This window comes from Megalobrama amblycephala, linkage group LG17, assembly GCF_018812025.1.
Source record: "Megalobrama amblycephala isolate DHTTF-2021 linkage group LG17, ASM1881202v1, whole genome shotgun sequence".
NCBI lineage: Eukaryota > Metazoa > Chordata > Actinopteri > Cypriniformes > Xenocyprididae > Megalobrama > Megalobrama amblycephala.
This window is the reverse complement of record NC_063060.1, coordinates 8,540,474-8,562,232: the sequence shown is the minus strand read 5'-3', so window position 1 is coordinate 8,562,232 and position 21,759 is coordinate 8,540,474. Positions and strand designations below refer to the sequence as shown.

Below are 21,759 nucleotides of genomic sequence, written 5' to 3'. Positions count from 1 at the left end.
AAACACCCCCGTGCTGAAACAACAGCCCGAGCTCAAAAGTTCCGGATGTTTGAACGGAAGACGAAACAAAAATGAACTGCAATCATTTTTATTCAAGAATTCCAGTGACATTAACATTTTATAGAGGCTTTACAAAGCCTGAGAGCAATTTTAATTAATACCAGAGTTACAGACAGCCAAAGCAAACTGAAATTATGCCATTAACAATTTATTCATAAGATAAAATATTCATAGATAAGATAAAATATTCATAATTTAAAAGGTTAAAATCAACCTAAAATATTTTAAAACTCTGAAGGCCTAATAACAGGTTTCAAAACTCAGGTGACCCTCATACAGGTCTAGTGCATCTTTTAATAGGACAATCCTTGTGCTCAACACCATTACAACAGACAGCAAGAACTTTCTACATCTCAGAATACCATGTTTTAAACCTCAGTGAAAGGTGAAATACATAACACATTTGATGAATACACTCCAAATCCTTCACCAAACACCGAGATAAAGCTGTTTCTTAGCAACACAGATGGCTTCCATTCCCAGGCACAGTTTCCTTTTGCTCTTTGGACGGACTGGTATCATCAAGAAGGACAGCAGGTGGACGGAGAGTTCTGCAGAGATTGTGCATTAGTGTGCATGGTGACATTAGATGTAATGTCATAATTAGTTGGCCAGAACGCATTAGCGTTTCTTTCACAACAGTTCCTCATTCATCGGTGAGGTATTTCAGCAGCTCGGACTGCAGTGCCGCCATTGTTCTCCTCTGCTCCTCGTCCTCCTCATCTTCATCATCATCATCTTCTAAAGGAGTGTCTTCAGACGTGTTCAGGTTGTTTTCGGGGTCCAAGTAGAGGATGTCTGCTCGGTGCACACATGATGAGTTGGACTCCACGTGCTCTGTGGATTCTGAGATAAAATCGTATATCCTATGAAATCTGAAGCATTTAAAGTAAAATGTGTTTGACTGAACTGAATATTATCTTTTTGGTAGCCAAAAGCATAAATAAACTAAACCAATACCATTGCTCGAGGGAAAGACCTCTCCCCACGAGTACTCTGCTAGATTTATGGGTTGCTGTATCCACTGCGAGTCCAAGAGCTCCTCTAGAGTCGTTCTCTGATCAACCTCTGGGTGCAAAAGACCAGCCAACAGGACATACAACTCTAAAACAAGAACAAAGAAACAGGTTGTACTGTAATAAAGTCACAATTTGTGAAATTAGTCGCATGTCTCTAGTCGATCTTTATGGTTGTGATGAAGTAGATCTTCAAACCTGTAGATATCTGGCATGGAGGGTTGAGTCGGGCCTGCAGGGTTTCTTCCACACTGCAAAATGGGTTTTCACTGAACAGTAAGGTGTATAAGAGCACTCCTAGAGACCACATCTCCAGCTCTGGACCCTCGTATCTACATACATCAAAAACATCACAATGAAATATAGAGCTTGCCGTCTCATATTTAACCTTTACATGCGGTCTGACATGAGTCCACAGCACTAGCAAACCACAACCATCTAACCAATTCCCGATAGACAAAATCACATCCCCCGGTCTGCATTTATTCTTGTTCGAGAAGCCGTTTCACCGGGCTATAAAGGATAAAAATATCTTAACTTCCAAATTTAAGGTGTCAATTTTATTTGTTAGCACTTATTGCACAATATTCGTGTGACATTCACCTACATAGGCTTAAAATCAACATGAAATTGAATTTCATAACCTTATTTTTTCTTGAGATGTTGCATATTTCCAAGTTAAACAGAATATTCAAACCAATTTCAATAGCCAAACAGGAAACCTGAATGAAAATTAAACAAATTAAGTAATTTAAAGTTACTATATTTTTACGGAGGGAAGACCTGCTCTGATGAATCATGCACAATGACAGCATTAAAAGTATATGGGATCAATTTTGAATTTATGTTCAATTTAAGGGCATCGTGGTATGGAAGCTTGTTTCTGGCACTGAATAAAAAAAAAAAAAAAAAAAAATATATATATATATATATATATATATATATATATATATATATATATATATATATATATATATATATATATATATATATATATATATATATATATATATATATATATATATATATATATATATTTTTATTTTTTTTTAAAGTTAATTGTGACTCAATTCTGACATTTTTTCCTCGCAATTGCGTGATATAAACTCACAATTGCGAGTTATAAAGTCAGAATAGTGAGATATAAACTTGACTGGCAATTGCTAGTTTTTATTCTTTTCTCAGTATTGTGAGGTAAAAACTCGCAATTACAAGAAAAAGTCAGCATTGCAAGATATTTGACAATTTTTAAAACGGTCAGAATTACAAGATATAAACTCGCAATTGCGAGAAAGTCAGAATTGCGAGAAAAAAGTCAGAATTGTTAGTTTATATCTCACAATTCTGACTTTATTTCTCGCAACTGAGAGTTATATCTTGCAATTCTAAGAAAAAAAAAAAAGAAAAAAAAAGTCAAATGTCAATTATCTTGCTATAAAATGTTTTATTATAAAAATGTTTTATTCCGTGGCTAAACAAGCTTCCATATTATGGTGATCTCAGTCATGCTGTGAAGTTAATGTGTTGCTCTTTTTATAGACATGAATATATGGGATAAATTTTGAGTTCATGTTTACTTTAAGGGTATCGTGTTTCTGTCATAAAACAAAAAAAACAAAAAAAACAAGATAATTGTGACTTTGTATCTCACAATTCTGACTTTTTCCTTGATATAAACTCACAATTGCAAGTCAGAATAGTGAGATATAAAATAAAAATGAACAAATATACAAAAAAAAAAAATTTTTACTTTTTCCTCAGACTTAGACTTTATGACTGGCAACTGCAAGTTTTTATCTTAGAGTTCTCAGAATTGTGAGGTAAAAACTCACAATTGCAAGAAAAAGTCAGGATTGCAAGATATTTGACTTTTTAAAACAGATTTGCGAGAAAGTCAGAATTGCAAGAAAATAAGTCAGAATTGCGAAATATAATTCGCAATTGCAAGAAAAAAATTGCTAGTTAATACCTCACAATTCTGACTATTTCTCACAATTGCGAGTTTATATCTTGCAATTCTGAGAAAAAAGTCAAATGTCGCAATGTCTTGGTACAAAATGTTTCATTATAAAAAGGTTTTATTCCGTGGCATAAACAAGCTTCCATATCGTTGTAATCTCAGTCATGCTGTGAAGTTAATGTGTTGCTCTTTTTATAGACATTAATACACAACCCTAATGTTACCCTTCCCACACCCTTAACCACCTGATCCTGTCCTATATTCTGTCCTTATCAAGCTAAGACACACAGGTGGAACTGAGACGGGCTGTGTGATGTTTCAGTACGTACGGGTTTCCCTGAAGCACCTCTGGTGAGCAGTACTCCAGAGTGCCACAGAAGACATAGAAAAGCTTTCCAGGTTCCAGCAGGGCAGCTGAGCCAAAGTCGATCAGCCGGATATGAAAATTCGAGTTTATGATGATATTTTCATCCTTAATGTCCCTGTGAAGCACTCTTTTGCCCCGCAGGTAACTCACCGCGGCTACCAACTGCGTACAGACACATACAGATATATCAGGGAAAAAGTGAAAGAAATAATGAAAAACAAAACAAAAAAAATTACTCCAGAGCTCACATCAGAATATTAGAGGACTACTGGCTACCAACACATCTTCTCATAGCCTGTTTCTCACCTGTCTGAAGATGTAGCTGGCTAGAGGCTCGTCCAGTCTAGGCTGCATGTCGATAAACTCAAACAGGTCTAGCCCGTCCCCATGTTTCTCCATGACCATTTGAAAGAATCCCTCATTCTCAAACACCTCCAATACCTGCAGCAAAAATTTAGGACACTAAACATCAACCACAGTGAACATGCTATAATAACTATAGCATTTTTTCAGGGGATTCACTCTAATATAGCTTTATTTTATTAAATCCAAGTGATTGTGCAGGCGCCTCACGTGCACAACATCAGTTCTAGCGTTTCTAACTTGACATTTTAGCCATTTCTCAAACTAAAACGCAGTCAACCAAACATAAAAGTTACACTGCTCAAATTTAAATGGTCCACTGTAGGGCAGCACACACATTTTTGTGAAGGAGAATGCTGATTTGCATGCATACTGGGACACTAGTGAAGTACAAAGCCTTGTTTACATGAGTAATAATTTAGCAACCAAAATGTTAGATGCAAATATAGAAACATATCTGGATTCTTGCCAAATGAGAGAGGTGAGCTCATCAGTTTCACTGTAGCCTAAAAAAAAATTTTTTGGCTTGACTTATGTTGTTTATAATGAGTGCTTACTATGACTATCTAAATTTGTGTTTTATTTTATAGTTTAATATATAACTTTTTCATTCTTGTTCTGTTCTGAATACCATTAAACTTAAAGGATTTGTTGTGGAGGGAACTACAAACCCGATTCCAAAAAAGTTGGGACACTGTACAAATTGTGAATAAAAACAGAATGCAAAGATGTGGAAGCTTCAAATTTCAATATTTTATTCAGAATACAACATAGATGACATATCAAATGTTTAAACTGAGAAAATGTATCATTTTAAGGGAAAAATAAGTTTTTAAATTTCATGGCATCAACACATCTCAAAAAAGTTGGGACAATGCCATGTTTACCACTGTGTGGCATCCCCTCTTCTTTTTATAACAGTCAGCAAACGTCTGGGGACTGAGGAGACAAGTTGCTCAAGTTTAGGAATAGGAATGTTGTCCCATTCTTGTCTAATACAGGCTTCTAGTTGCTCAACTGTCTTAGGTCGTCTTTGTCACAACTTCCTCTTTATGATGCGCCAAATGTTTTCTATGGGTGAAAGATCTAGACTGCAGGCTGGCCATTTCAGTACCCAGATCCTTCTTCTACGCAGCCATGATGTTGTAATTGATGCAGTATGTGGTCTGGCATTGTCATGTTGGAAAATGCAAGGTCTTCGCTGAAAGAGAGGACGTTTGGATGGGAGCATATGTTGTTCTAGAACTTGGATATACCTTTCAGCATTGATGGTGCCTTTCCAGATGTGTAAGCTGTCCATGCCAAACGCACTCATGCAACCCCATACCATGAGAGATGCAGGCTTCTGAACTGAGCACTGATAACAACTTGGGTTGTCCTTGTCCTCTTTAGTCCAGATGACATGGCGTCCCAGTTTTCCAAAAAGAATTTCAAATTTTGATTCGTCTGACCACAGAACAGTTTTCCACTTTGCCACAGTCCATTTTAAATGAGCCTTGGCTCGCCTTCGCTTCTGGATCTTTTTTGACCTATAGAGTTTTAGCCGGCAACGGCGAATGGCATGGTGGATTGTGTTCACCGACAATGTTTTCTGGAAGTATTCCTGAGCCCATGTTGTGATTTCCATTACAGTAGCATTCCTGTATGTGATGCAGTGCCGTCTAAGGGCCTGAAGATCACGGGCATCCAGTATGGTTTTCCGGCCTTGACCCTTACGCACAGAGATTGTTCCAGATTCTCTGAATCTTTGGATGATATTATGCAATTTTTCTCTGAGAAACTCCTTTCTGATATTGCTCCACTATTTTTCGCCGCAGCATTGGGGGAATTGGTGATCCTCTGCCCATCTTGACTTCTGAGAGCCACTGCCACTCTGAGAGGCTCTTTTTATACCCAATCATGTTGCCAATTGACCTAATAAGTTGCAAATTGGTCCTCCAGCTGTTCCTTATATGCAATTAACTTTTCCGGCCTCATATTGCTAACTGTCCCAACTTTTTTGGAATGTGTAGCTCTAATGAAATCCAAAATGAGCCAATATTTGGCATGACATTTCAAAATGTCTCACTTTCAACATTTGATATGTTATCTATATTCTATTGTGAATAAAATATAAGTTTATGAGATTTGTAAATTATTGCATTCCTTTTTTATTCACAATTTGTACAGTGTCCCAACTTTTTTGGAATTGGGTTTGTACAATAGGCCTATGAATGTTTTGTTTTATTTAAATCGGTATTAAAAATACATATTAAATTAATGTCATTGTTTGAAACTACTAGGTTAACAGATGTTTTGGTGTAAAATTAATTTGTCTTTCATGAGATTACGTCCTCTTCTTGGCCAGGTTACGTTTCTCCATGTTGTAAACTTTGGGGCGAAACTTCCAAACTGTGAATTTTTAGGGACGTGATATTTAAATGCCTATTGTTTTCAGCCACCACATTTATCAACGTACGATCATTCGTATAATAGGATTGCCAGCATACGAATGTTTGATAAATCATATGTGAACCCTGTCGTAAGATGATTTCTGCGCTCAGTTCTGCGCTCGTTTCTATGATACATTGATAAATGAGGCCCATTATGTTTATTATTAAGGGAAAGATTTTTTTTATTTATTTAGCCATTTCATTTTTCTGGTTTAAAAAGCAAACTTGAACCAATGTCACAAAAAGTGAGGCATAGGAGTTAATTCTGAGTGGTGATTGGCTGCCGTGGCTGGAGAGTATGATTTTACGCCATCAATTTCTCTGTATTATTCATGAGAATAGACTCATTTAATCCAATCACCGCACTGTATTACGCATGAGATCGCATCACGTGTTCAGACAGGCATGTCGTAAGTTTGTTTCCTCGGTACAGTAGCGCAAATAATTTTTGCATTTTCCAATAACGTAGACCAAAAAATTATTCAGTAACACTTTAATGTTTAACTAATGAACCTCAGCGTAATGTATTAACTAACATGAACTAACCATGAGCAATACATTTGTTACTGTATTTATTAATCTTCGTTAACGTTAGTTAATGAAAATACAGCTGTTCATTGTTTGTTCATGTTAGTTCACAGTGCATTAACTAATGTTAACAAGATTTTAATGTATTAGTAAATGTTGAAATTAACATGAACAAAAGATGAATAAATGCTGTAAAAGTGCAGTTCATCATTAGTTCATGTTAACTAATATAGTTAATGTTAACTAATGAACTTTATTGTAAAGTGTTACCAATTATTCTTTATTCCCCTACTTTTTTCTCCGCTCATATTTTAATAAAGAGTGTGCTTCATGTCTGTTTTATTGGTTGTTTTCTCCCCTCTTCCCACCCTCTACACTCCGACCTTTTTGCACAGCTTTTCTCATCCATTTTTTGAGTCCTTCTCAAAGCTGTAGTGTGAAATCAGGCTACAACGGGGTTTCATGACACTTTAATGGCCAATTTATTGAATTCATTTGGGTGAAAGAATATTCTAAATATTTAATATATAGTCAAACAGGTCTGAGTGTACCTTCACAATATTGGGATGTTGCAAACGAGCCAGTATGGCCACTTCCTGAGTGACCCGACCCAGATCAGGATCATCCACCCAGCATTCACTCACCACCGCACTTTTCCTAATGAACTTCACAACCACCTGAAATTGAAGTGAGAGATAATAAACTCAACATCTCTTCACCAGCTCATATAATTGTCCATAAAAGACTGGATGGACGCTACAGCAATGACACTGACTCAGTGTGTAAACATCCTCTTTTAAGAACCCTGTCTAAGGTTTGAACAACTGACGTCAACATTATCAGGTTATTATCTCTCAACCGGATGAATATGAGTGTATGAACAACAGTGAGTGCAGAAAGAGTGTCACTGACTTCCTGTCCATCTATCCGTCTTGAAGCAAGCCAGACAAAGCCAAAGGCTCCCTTTCCAATAGAGCGCAGTGGGCGGTAGTCTTCCTCAAACTGACCCTCACACGCTCCGGACTGCTCCAGGTCCACAGAAGAGCGCAGAGGATCTGAACGAATTGCCTAAACGAAAAGAAAAAAAGTAGTTTCTTTATCTTAAAGACAGGCTTTAAAATTTCTTAAGTACTCATGCAGATCACCTCAGCAAGGCTGCAGGCAAAGGCCTCCTGTTCTGGGGCTCCTGTCCTCACTGTGGGAGACATTGTGCTCTGTAGCGCCTCCTGGTGGTGGAGCAAGAGATGACTTCCACTCAGCCATAGACAGACCAGAGAGCTGCCGCTGGACAGGGACACCCATCGCACATCACACTGCACCTCTACACAGAATGAGAAAGAGATGGTGAAAATGACTACTTTATCAGTTGTATTCATGCACTGAAACATCATAAAATGTACAGTAGAAAAAAATGGATGGTGCTTTTGAGACATGGCATACAGAAAGAGTACACAGCCTGAAATGGAAAAATTAAGTACAGTAAGAGATAACGCAGTCATTAACACAGAATGAACCCAGGCAAGGGTCTCGAATCACCCTGAAGGGATTTATTTTGCCATAATGACAACAATATCCTGCTTATTACATGACTACTTTCCAAATAAATAAATGGAGAAGAAATGTGGATTTGTGTTTAAATTATTTAATTATCTCACTTGTGGATTACCTTAAATTGACAGTTCATCCAAAAAAAATGAACATAAGGTCATCATTTAATCACCCTCATGTTGTTGCAAAACTGTACGACTTACTTCTGTGGAACATAAAAGATGATATTTTTGCATAGAATGGAAGCCAATGGGGTACAATGTTGTTTGGTTCTGAGCATTTTTCAAAATATTCTCCATCACATATTTTAGTAATCATCATTTATTAGGTATAATTTGAAAGCTTAACCTTATAATTTAAAACCTTTTAGCGGGCTCCTCCCCCTAGTGGGAGCGGTGTCATGTTTCATAATACAAAATTTATTTGAACTAATTTATAATCAACATTTTTCTAATCTTGACAAAACTCATATCTTCGGAAAGGTCTGAAACTCAAGGTTCCATATTTGGTTTTGTGATAGAAGTGATATTGTGACAGATTTATTTGTGACAGGTAAACGCATTAAAAAAATTCTATGGAATGTGAATGTCACCCTGTGGCTACTTTTAGTATTACGCCTAAACAAAATCTCATAACTTCAATTTTTGAGATATCAACTTCAAATTTGAAACACAACTCTGTTAGACATATGGCTTTAATTTCATTAGAGTACAAATTCTGTTTTGTAAAATATATATTTTGTATAAAATAATTGTTTTTGTACAGTACATATGTTTTGCAGTAACTTGGTTAGAGATATGCTTCCATTTCATAGCAATTTTAGAGTACAATTTTTGTTTTGTAAAATATATATTTTGTATAAAAAATGTTTTAGTTCAGTACATTTGTTTTACAGTAAACAAACTTCTATAACTTTTTTACACTTTCATTTTTTGAAGTGCTTTCACTTCAGCTATAATCGTATCAGTGTCTTCTTTGAAAGAGATCCAACCTTAGGTCTGTATTCAAAACCATTCATGAATTACAACCATTTAAGTCTGGAGAGTGCATTTTTTTTACATCTATGCTCAAAAAGGAGGGTGACAGATAAGGGGTTTTAAAGTGTTTTTCTCAGTCCTTGTTGAAAATGTCAGTGTGTTCTTGATTTAGCTTCTGCCTTTCTAGCCATCAAAATTCAAAAGATTTATGCTCACCACAAAATTAATAGAGAAAAAAAAAAAACACTACAAGCATTTCAGGTTGCAAGATGGCAGTAATTCAAAATTATATTCAAAATTACAGTATGAAAAGAGACCGCAGAGTGATACGAAACATGAAAGTATGACGGCATGATACTATGGACAGTTTAACAGTCATCATTATATATTTTGGCCACTCAATGCAGTGTAATTGACATTATCTGCTTCTAATATTGGTCTAATCAGACTAATGGCAAGTTTTTTTAAAAACATGTCTCTATTACATAAAGTTCTACACAATTTGGTCATTGTGTGTCCCTAGTATAATTAAAACAGGTGAGCTAGAGGGACACAGCTGACATACCGATTGGTGTTCCGTCTCTGTTGTAGCAGGTCACATGAATCCTGCCCTCTGGAATGGAAGAGTTCACCTTGACTTTCTTAGGAGTGGAGGTGGCAGGAGTGTCGCCTGGCAACAGCATTCCACCCCTCCCCCCCCGGAGATCCAGAACATGGCCAACAGCATGTTCCGAAAAGGAATTCCACTGTTCCAGAACTTTGGTTAGATGATTTTTTGGCAGTTGCTCTACAGTCTTCTGCTGAGGGCTTGCTAGCCTTTCTTGCTCTTTCGGTGATGGGGCAGCTCCTCGTGTTGCTTCTTGCTCTGGGCAGATCTGAGCTTCTGTTTCAGGGTCTGACTCTACAATAAAGGGTGAAGGAGTACGCAGGAGCTCAGCGGTGTCACATGAGGTAAGTGAATGGTTGAGATCTGCAGGCGCATTTGGGATCTCAATGCTGTCGTTCAGGTCCATCTCTGACATGGCATGAACAATGACATCTCCGTTAGAGTTCAAATCCAGAAATGTGCTGCCCGATTCCACTAGCTGACGTCCCTGCTGAGAATCATCTATCTTTTCGGGCCCAGAACCGCCCACAAGCCGCTCACAAAACCCAGATGACGACCCACTACCCAGGGAAATCACCTCAAAGCTTGAGTCCTGAAGCCGGGCCTGCTCTGAACACCGGCAGGCCTGGATGAGAGGTTCAGGATGAGGTACAGAGTCACAGGACTTTACTGGAGCTTCTTTACAGTCTGAGTTTAGGGCCTTGGAGGCATCTCGCCCAGCAAAGTGCTGCTCTGATGGGCCACACTGAGCGGAGACTGGAGCAGAGAGGCAGGTCTTGTGGACCTCCAGGGACTCCACCAGAGCAAAGGTCTGTAGCAGAGCGGTGGTAGAGTTGGCAGAGTCAGACTCAGACACTTGAGTGGTCACATCCACAATCTGCTCACAAAGCTCTGTAGTGTCATCCAACCTGAGATAAACAGAGAGAACGATGTCAAATCATGGAAATCTGCACCAATCATCTATTGTCTTTTATTCTGATCTATAGAGTGCTTATTTTTGTCATGAACAGAAAGACAATACATATTTTTGAGGTTAAGCGGGAATCCCACAAAGACACACCCAGGTCATATTTCATCACAAAATCAAAATAATAGATTTTTTTAAAAAGAAAATGAAGCCATTTTTTTTTTTTTTTTTTTTTTTTTTTTTTTAAATAAAGTGACATTTTCATAATTAAGACAATAAAAGGTGCACTACATAAAAGAAAAATCTTTTAATTTTTTAATTAAATCGCAAAAATTACAAACAACAAATGCTGCCATAGCATTAATATTTTATTGTTTTAATAATACAATATGATGAGCTTTAAGAGTTAAACATAATAGTAATAATAGGTTTAAGTTCCTTTATGCAAAGTACTTTTTCCTTCTTATTGTCAGGTACTATATGACCTGGATGTTTCTGACAGGCTTTGAGATATTAAACTGTGCACATCAACAAAAACTAAATGGTTGGATTTAGTGGAGTATCTAACCCATTCAGTGGTGTGGAGGTGACAGCAGGTGAGGTCATGGTTGATGGGACACTGCCTTCCTTCTCCAGTTTTGCGTTGGTCCCAGTAAAGATTCTCTTTCCTTTCCCAAGACCCGCTCTCCTACGCATGGCTAGATGCACCATCACACTGTCACCAGCAAGCACTGTATTTGGATCTGCACATATCATCCAACCAGACACAAAACATTGGTTAATACAAAATGAAAACAGCAATAATTCATTCAACATTGAAGTTAAAGCAAAAACTTAGTACAGAAAAAAACCCATTAAAAATTCTGTTTTTTCTGTGATTTTTTTTAAAAAAAATCCCTTTTTAAAGGGACAGCAATATAATTAATATAATATAATATAATATAATATAATACAAGTGTGTGTTGAGCAATAGCAGTAAGAACTCACTACACGTCTCCTGTTGATCTTCCTTAGTTGAAAGCATGTCAGTAGAGAGGGTTAGAGCATCAGCAGGGTGACAGTTAACACTAGCAGAACATCTACAGGGGTCTGAGAAGTAGACAGACAGGATGAGAGGGGATTTTAGAACAGCATCACAAGCTAAAGTGTGTGTATCCTTACAGTGCATCAAGTCTCTGTACCTGTGTGGCTGTCAGAGGGGCTGGATGTGTCTTGTGGATGAGATGCAGGGTGGTCGCTTCGGTCCGCAGCACGAACTCGCTCATAAAACGCTGGTATCAGGTATGTGACATTCTACACAGGTGCACAGGCCTGCTGTTAGCATGTAAACTAGCTTTGACACATCGCTTACAGGTTGGATTCAGTGTTGTTGTCATTAACAAACTATTTAATAGTTTTTGTGTTAACTGAAATAAAGCAGAAATAAAATAAAATCTCAGACTAAATTAGTCTTTTTTTTTTTCTTTTTTAAAAAATAGAAAATTTTGAAATGCTGCCTTGGCAAGTTTAAGTTGAAGGAGTAAAAATACTAACTGTAAACTAAAGCTGAAAATAAAACTATTTTTTAAAAATGACAAAGCACATAAAAAGAACTAAAAGTTAAATGGTTAGTTCACCCCAAAATGAAATTTCTTCATTAAGTACTCACCCTCATGTCGTTCCACACCCGTAAGACCTTCGTTCATCTTTGGAACACTATTAAGATATTTTTGATGAAATCTGAAGGTATCTGATCCACACATAGGTAGCAACAACATTGCACTTTTTGAGGTCCAGAAAGGTACTAAAGACGTCATTAAAACCGGCGACGTGACTACAGTGGTTCAACCTTAATTTTATGAAGCGACGAGAATACTTTGTGCGCAAAAACAAAACAAAAATAATGACTTTATTTAACAAATTCGTCTGTTCCTTGTTATACTGCTATGCTATTTTTGTCGCAGAGCTTCAATGTTTATGTCTGAACGCGGGCTCAGTATTGAGCGACCGCTCGGACGTAAACACTGAAGTGGATTTCATCATAAATATCTTAGTTTGTGTTCCAAAGACAATGATAATGAAAAACTTTCACTCTATAATGGTTAAGCTTTGTAATTAATACGCAAATCACAACAACTATGATCTATTAAACCCTTACTGGTCGGCTTAAATTAATCCAATCGAACCCACTAAAACGTATCCATATCTTTATTAAAAGGGTTCTACAAACCTTAAACTAAATCCCAGCAACACAGAGTAAATAAAAGGGAATGTTTCATAACATCTGTACCTTTCCAAGCAGCTGACTGCTATTGTATCCGAGCAGCAGAGAGCTGAATGGGTTGTTGAGACTGTGAATGGTACCGTTGGGCAGGAGCGTCAGGAGACAGCTACTGGGAGCAAACACACACACTGACCCGGAGTACAGCACACCACCCGTAACCGATTTACCACCTGCAGGACAAGAGTGCACAACATTTATCCTACTGAAATCAATATCAATTTGAAGTGTAATTGAAATATATTAGATCTAATTATATTTATCAGCAAATTCCTTAATGAGACTGGACAAATACCAACAAGAAACAACAGTAGATTTTCTTTATGTCAGATCAAATATTGGAAATGCACTATAACTAGCAACCCTAGGTTATAAATAAATCCCCACATATAGAGAAATCTGATTCACAGTTAAGAAATTTGCACACTTAAGATCGCCTGTGTTTGTGACTTCAGTCTGTTGAAGCAGCACAATAAAACTATCATTTCTAAAACTCGGCATGCACTGCAGCAAACGAGTGAGGACTGACCTGAAGGAGTTCGGTTGGGCTGTCGAGAGCTAAGGAGTGAACCATCAGAAGGTTTTGGATGTACTGATCCATTCATCTGGAGCGGTGATCTTCCACAGGACACAGCGGCCTGCAGACGGACACATGCTGGAACCACCAAACCAGACCTGGCTTTCACACACAATCTTTGCACACGCAACACCTGAGATACAAAGCAAAGAAACAAGCTATAATAGGATTGTTGTTATTAAAACTAAAATCAAACTAAAATTATTAAGAACATTTGTTAGCCGAATGAAAGCTACAATAAAATGGAAATATATTAGGTGCAAAACAAACTAAATGCAAATTTGCCTTGGCAACTAACTGAAAAAAATAAAATTAAATTAAAATTACACAAAAAATAAAAGCTAATTGAAAATATAATTAAACTATAATAGTACATAAATAATACAAATATAACTGTTGCACAATGCTGGTTTGACAGAACCAATAATAAAGATGAATCAGTTATTTTTGTTGTCACTAGTATGACCAAAAGAAATTGCAAAAATAAAAACTCTAGGGAAACAGTCGTCTTATTTTTTTTTAAAGAGACATGATCATGACCTTGGGAGTTGCCCTGCAGTTAAAGGGGATCTGCAAAGATGGCATCAGAGACATGATTGACATGCCAGTCATCTCCTCAGCATCGTGGTAACCATAGAGATGGGCAAAAGTGGCATCACAGCTGAGGATTCCGCCCTGAGGAAACAGTAGGAGGAGCTGGAACTTTTCTGGTCCACTGAGTAACAGCTTTACAATACAATTTTCTTTAACGGTACTCTACACTACCCCACCCAGAAGTTTTGGATCAGTAAGAATTTTAAAATATTTTTGAAAGAAGTCTCTTAAGATGACAAAAGGTTGCATTTATTTGATCAAAATTTTAAAATGCAATTTATTTCTGTGATGGCAAAGCTGAATTTTCAGCATCATTACTCCAGCCTTTAATGTCACATTAAAGGTCACATTTTTTAAATGTGATTGTAAAGGTCTTGTCCATGTGGTATGGTTTTCGTAATTGTGAATGAACTTACTGTAATGCAAGACAAATTTTAGACTTTGACAAAGCTATATCTTACATGATCCTTCTGAAATTATTTTAACATGCTGATTTTGTGCTCAAGAACAATTCTTATCAACGTTGAAAACAGTCAGGCTGCTTAATATTTTTGTGGAAACTAAGGCCCCATTGACACTAGTGCATTTTTGTTTTAAAACGCCTAACTTTTGCTACGGTTACGCCTGTCATTTACACTGCTCCGACATTTTCAACAGAGACTTTCGAAGACGCTGCAGAGCCTATTTTAATTTGAAAACGCAGGAGTTGCGTTTCAGTGTAAGTGGACCAAAACTGAGACTTTTGTGACATGCGTTTTCGGTCGTGTAGCGTAGACTGAGATCATATCTGAAACGCTGTGGAAACACCAGTGTAGACGAGGATCGTTTTCATTTTAAAACGCTGTTTTAAAGGTGCCCTAGAATTAAATATTGAATTTATATTGGCATAGTTGAATAACAAGAGTTCAGTACATGGAAAAGACATACAGTTTCAAACTCCATTGTTTCCTCCTTCTTATATAAATCTCATTTGTTTAAAAGACCTCCGAAGAACAGGCGAATCTCAACATAACACCGACTGTTACGTAACAGTCGGGATCATTAATATGTACGTCCCCAATATTTGCATATGCCAGCCCATGATCGAGGCATTACACAAGGGCAGAACGTCTGGATGTGCACAGCTGAATCATCAGCTACCTATATATCGGTGCATAGTTAATGATGCCCCAAAATAGCCAGTTAACAAGCAGCACAAGCACTTGAAGTATGTCAAATAGAATGGGGCATCAGTTTACTCTTGGGAATTTGTAGTATCGCACCACGCCGCATCCAGTGTAGACAGCATCACTGATTATAATGGATTCCATTTGCTCGTCACATTGCTCACTTTCAGTGGAAATATCTTACTGACCCCAAACTTTTGAACTTTAGTGTATGTTTTAGTTAAACTCTGTCGATATTGATGGCATAATGTCATTTAAAGCTTTTAGTATTAAAGGGATAGCTCACCCAAAAATGAAAATTTGATGTTTATCTGCTTACCCCCAGTACATCCAAGATGTAGGTGAATTTGTTTCTTCAGTCGAACGCAAATTATGATTTTTAACTGCAACCGCTGCCGTCTGTCAGTCAAATAATAGCAGTGGATGGTAACTTCTACTGTAACAGTAAATAAAACATGCATAGACAAATCCAAATTAAACCCTGCGGCTCGTGACGACACATTGATGTCCTAAGACACGAAACGATCGGTTTGTGTGAGAAAACGAACAGTATTTATATCATTTTTTACCTCTAATACACCACTATGTCCAACTTCGTTCAGCATCCTGTTAGTGAGGTCAAAAAACCCGCTCTGCTGACGGAAGTGATGTCTCGCCCATATACTTCAATGAGCGCGAGACATCACTTCCGTTGTCAGAGCGCGATCAGACCTCACTAACCGGAAGCTGAACGGAGTTGGACATAGTGGTGTATTAGAGGTAAAAAATGATATAAATACTGTTCGGTTTCTTGCACAAACCGATCGTTTCGTGTCTTAGGACATCAATGTGTCGTCACGAGCCGCAGGGTTTAATTAGGATTTGTCTATGGAAGTTTTTTCGACTCTTATTGTTCAAGTTCCCAATCACTCCTATTATTTGACTGACAGACGGCAGCGGTTGCAGTTAAAAATCATAATTTGCGTTCGACTGAAGAAAAAAAGTCACCTACATCTTGGATGCCCTGGGGGTAAGCAGATAAACATCAAATTTTCATTTTTGGGTGAACTATCCCTTTAAAATAATACTAATAATCAACATTATGCTTACAAATGCTTAACCCTCCTGATGTCTGGGGTCAAATTGTCACCAAAGCAACTTTGACATCTCTGAAAAGTATGCTAATTGTATTAATTAGAAGAATTCATAAACATGCAAATCTTGTGTTACAGAGTTTAACATGCCTATACACATTTTTACCCAATCAGTGATGTTTGCTGAAATTTACACATAACAGGAGGGTTAACTTAATACATAAACCTTTCAGTGCACAAGGGAACGAGTCTCACATTTTGAGTGAAAGTCACGTGTGCTGTGATTCTCTCCACTCGCTCCAGCAGGAGCTCTAAGATCTGCTGCTGCTCTGGTAATTGAAGCCACACAGACACAGGAAACTCAGCTCCTGTCAAACTCACTGCAGTCACCTGTGGAGAGAATGAGCCAGAGCCGTGCTTTAATTAGTGACGCTTACATCCAGTATAGGAAAGCAGAGATCAGAGCCAAAAGCCACTTTTCCACCTTTGGGCCAAAACGTTCTCTTTGTTTAACCACTCGATTCCAATTTGATATGGAGGAGCCGGTAAGAATAAGGTTTCATTTTCCACTGTGGGGCTGTTAACGGAACTCTTAGTAATGTAATACAAACGTGTCAATCTTTGCCTTGCTCACGCAAGAGTTTACAGACAATAGCGACCACATTATGGAGGATGATCAGATATTTCTCAATTTTATTATTAATTTGTGTTTATGTTGCTCAAATAGCACACTTAAGCCAGCTACAAAGAAACTGGTAGCCACTAGCCAGGCAACAGACAAGTGACCAATCCGGAGTTGCGTCACTACACGCATTCTACCAGGACGGTTCAGCACAACTGTGCTGAGAATTTCAACCCGAGAATGGTTTGTAATCCTGCCGTGCCATACCAGGCTCAAGTGGAAATGTAATTGGAACCATGCCTTACCATTCTTATAACCGTTCGGCCCGACAGTGGAAAAGCGGCTGAAGACAAAACGTACAGCATGGAAGGAATTAAATATTCATGACTCGTATAAATTTAGTGACAGCTAAGAGAATTGTTGTTTTAAGGTGCTCTATGTAAGTTTTTGACTGTACTAAAGCATAAAAATACCATAATATGTTTCCAGATATTTATTAAACATGTACTCGTTTCTCTGAAAACCATTGCTACAGCCAGTTATTTTACTTTGAAATTTGCGTTCCGTGTCAGAATTTGTTTTTGTTTCAGTCTGTGCAAGACTGCACGTTGCCAATTTAACCGATAGTATTTCGCCACCCGGGTTGCCAGTCGGCGGAAAACACATGCAGCGAATTGCAGCCATGGAAGCCAGCGAACAAACTGGATCAGAGATTCTACCCGACCTAAAAAGCCTCAGCATCCATCTAAAAATCTCTTTGAACGGGAGCATATTAAAACGCGATATCAATTCATCAGAAATCAATAAATCAACTAATTATCTTACAGTGTGTAAGTTTCCTCGCCTTCCAATATCAATTGAGCTCGCTCCTGTTGCGTGTCTTCAAACTGGCAACCTGCGAGAGCATCGAGTCTGAGGAGGAGGGGGCGGGCAAACAATATTTTGAATTTGGACTGCAGTACCCATTTCAACCACTAGCTGTCATTCTTACATAGAGCACCTTTAAATAAATGCAATGTTCTATACCACTTTTGCAGAAATAGCAACTAGGTTCCCATCAGAATCCAGAGTCTCCTCCTTCAGGGCTTCCTCTAACGTATGATTGGCTCTTAGTAGTGCGGTCAGCTTCCGGCCAACCAAATCACTGTATGCACACTCAAACAGCTTACAAGCATGTTCATTTGCATCCAAAACCTTGCAAAAAAGAGAAAGAAAAAAAGTAAAAAAAATAAATAAATCATTAAAATCCTTCATAATGTAGTCATTGTATGAAAAAAAGGGCTTTGAAGAGCACAGCCGTTTGATACCTGTGATGTGGTGCAGTTAATGGATAGGACAGCTTTATTAGGGTTAATGGTGAGAGCTGTGCCTCTCTTCTCTGGAGCGATACAGATGAGCTGTCTGAGCAGAGAGTTATCTAACACAGGAGACCCTTGATTTGATGACGGAGGCACAGGTTGGAAGCAATGCAGATCAGAAATCTGAAGATTCCTCGTCGCCACTGATGAACCAACATGAGAATCACCTTTTGGAAAAGAAACAAGTAAAAATGAACATTCTGCCATTATTTACTCACCTTTCCAAACCCTTTTGAATTTCTTTTGTGGAAAACAAAGGGAGATTTATGGCAGAATGACAGCTTCAGTCACCATTCATTTTAATTACATGCACAATCATTCAAAAGGGTGGGGTTAGGTTTTTTATTAAGAAATAAATACTTTTATTCAGACAGCAAGGACGCATTAAAGGATTAGTTCACTTTGAAATGAAAATTAGCCCAAGCTTTACTCACCCTCAAGCCATCCTAGGTGTATATGACTCTTCTTTCTGATGAACATAATCGCAGAAATATTAATAAATATCCTGACGCATCTGAGCTTTATAATGGCAGTGAGTATGAGTATGAGAGTATAAGCTGAACAAAGTGCCTCCTTACACATCCATCCATCATAAATGTGTGCACCAAACAGCTCCGGGGGGTTAGTAAAGGCCTTCTGAAGTGAAGCAATGCGTTTGTGTAAAAAAATCTCTCTATTTAAACAAGTTATCAAGTAAAATATGTAGTTTCCGCCAGACAACCTTCTGTATCGAAGTTACAAAGAAAGTGTAAACTGGCGTCACGTCAGTTACACTTTTCCATAAGTTGAATAGGGAAGGCATAGGGCGTAACGTAAGCTTTGTGAACCGCAAGAGTTTCACACTTTCTGCATATGTTGAATATGAAGGCGGCTTGCGTGAAAGCTAAATATTATTATTAATTTTTTTTTTTTTTTACACAAACGCTTTGCTTCAGAAAGACTTTATTAACCCCCAGAGCGGTGTGGAGAACATGTTTATGATGGATGGATGTAGATGGAAGCACTTTCTTCAGCTCATACTCATTGATCCCTATCACTGCCATTATAAAGCTCAGATGCATCATGATATTTATTAATATTTCTGCGATTATGTTCATCAGAAAGATGAACATAATGAGGGTGAGTAAAGCTTGGGCTAATTTTAATTTCAAAGTGAACTAATCCTTTAATTTGATAGTAAAGTGATAGTAAAGACATTCAGTACTTCCCACACATAGACTTTACTTGGGCGGGCCACCCAGGTATATTAACGGCCGCCCAAGTATATTTGGAGACACATTTATGCTTTTATTTTATCCTTTTATACTTCTGTATCCGCCCAAGATAATGAAATCCATCCGCGATCGATTAACTAGTGGAAAATCTCCCCTCGCCATACGCGTTTTGTACCTGCTCGTTATGTGTGCGTCAGAACGGTTTACTTCCGCTGACATTCCCACGTGCACTGCAGAGATGCGGTGGATATTTCACAATGAGCGCTGCATGTTGCAAAGTCACAAGGCGGCGCTGTTGCGCGTTCTACAGGCTCGCCCAACGCTTCAAAGTGATTCTCAATCAATGAAAAGCGCAGATTTATGCCAAGCGATTGCTAATGAGCTCAAGTTGATGAATTATGACAAGGTCTACTTTATGGCTTTTATATAAAATTTTTAGATGGTTGTAAGAATCTGAAGGATCAGCCCCCAATTGTGTAGACATTTCAAAATAAGAGTCCCGGTGTATTTCGGGCTTGTTTATAATTAAAAGTCACACGCTAATTTTTTTTTTTCTTCTTCTGGGCATTATTGGTATTTTGGTTACACAATAAATTTAATTTGATTTCCATTTAATTCATAGTAAATTATTGTAGTCTCCCCCACAGGAAGAAAAGACTAACAACATTATTTGACACATATATTATTCATTATATAAATTACTAGTAAAATCTGTGTCCCATTCACTGAGATAGACACTATATAACAGCAAGGAGAACATAGGAAAAGGAGAACCATTTAAATGCTGTAATTTTGCATAATTTACAAAGCATAATATTAGTATGTAAATAAATGTAATAGTATGCTATGTAATTAAAATTAATTTCATTAAATAAAAATACTGTTAAAATCACACATTTTTTTGTCACATGTAGTATAGGAGCACAGTTTTTTTTTTTTACTCTCTATTCATAATTGATAATAAAAAATGTTGCTTGAGCAGCAAATCAGCATATTAGAATGATTAAAGAATGGAGTAATGGTGGCTGCTGAAAATTCAGCCATCACAGGAATACATTACAAATATATTAAAATCGAAAATAGCCATTTTAAAATGTAATAACATTTCAATATTACAGTTTTTTTACTCTATATTTCACCAACTAAATGCAGCATAGGTGAGCATAAGAGATTTCTTTCAAAAAACATAAACAAAATTTTTTTACCAACCCACATTTTGAACAGTAGTGCATTTTTTTCCCCACACAGTGAAAGTGAATGGAGACTGAGTCATTCTGACAAACATCTTTTTGTGTTCCACTGAATAAAAGGCTTACAGTTTTGGAACAATACGAGGGTGAACAAAAGTAAGCCAATCAGGCAAACAATTTTAGAAGAGAATCTCTTTAGCTACCACGCTATATCATATTTTCAATGTTTCTCTTAAAAGACCTTCTTTGTGATAACATGTTATTGTCACCAGCTACTGCTGTATACTGTATTGTTGCAATTTTGGTAAAGATTATTGTTATTATTTTCTAATATCAGTATCTTTTTCGTGTCCACACATTGTGGCACAGGTGTGGAAGCGGCCTGGCCCACCTGACGCGTCCATGCGGGTGAGAGTGCAGTTTCGTGCGGAGGGGAAGGACTGGTTCATGCAGAACGAGTCACTCTTCATCAAACTGCTGATACTGCCATCACCATCAGCAACACAAACACTGTCGCCCCTAGGGCTGCTCCTCCGGCCGTGCATCAGCCACATCCCCGATGAGCTTCAAATGAAAGTGGACAGTCATAAATACGATTCTAAACAACAACCTTATTGTTTTCGAGACGAGTGAGAAAGCTTTGCTCATATATATCGCATAATAAACTAATACATCATGATTGTAGGAAGCGCGACTCACCCACCGCACTGCTCGTTTTAACAACACACTTGCTGTGCTTTCAGTTTACTGCCTGCTGCCTTGGAGACAAGAGTTAGGGATTGTTCCTGCTTTCCTTTTAGACGACTAAATCTAATAATAAATAACAAAACAAGCACTTGCTTAAAGATAAAGTTCTCACTGGCCATAAACAGTGTAGTTTCGAAGTGTTTGCGTGAAGTATATCGAGGCCTACAATGTTTGCCGCGTATGGAATCGAAAT

General features: G+C 37.7%; 1 protein-coding gene across 1 annotated transcript; it reads right to left on the bottom strand.

Moving 5' to 3' along the window:
- Positions 1–72: 72 nt before the first annotated feature.
- pask (PAS domain containing serine/threonine kinase) lies at positions 73–21,750 on the bottom strand. The gene is made up of 20 exons (XM_048162572.1): positions 21,519–21,750; positions 21,211–21,383; positions 18,365–18,582; positions 18,084–18,251; positions 16,691–16,825; positions 14,143–14,277; positions 13,555–13,735; positions 13,035–13,198; positions 11,947–12,058; positions 11,753–11,854; positions 11,334–11,508; positions 9,817–10,766; positions 7,872–8,047; positions 7,639–7,794; positions 7,278–7,403; positions 3,710–3,844; positions 3,366–3,565; positions 1,275–1,408; positions 1,021–1,164; positions 73–906 (listed from the first exon to the last, which is right to left on the bottom strand). Exons 2-20 carry the CDS (start codon positions 21,371–21,373, stop codon positions 707–709), a joined length of 3,774 nt encoding a protein of 1,257 aa, XP_048018529.1. The 5' UTR covers positions 21,374–21,383; positions 21,519–21,750; the 3' UTR covers positions 73–706.
- Between the last annotated feature and the right edge of the window lie 9 nt (positions 21,751–21,759).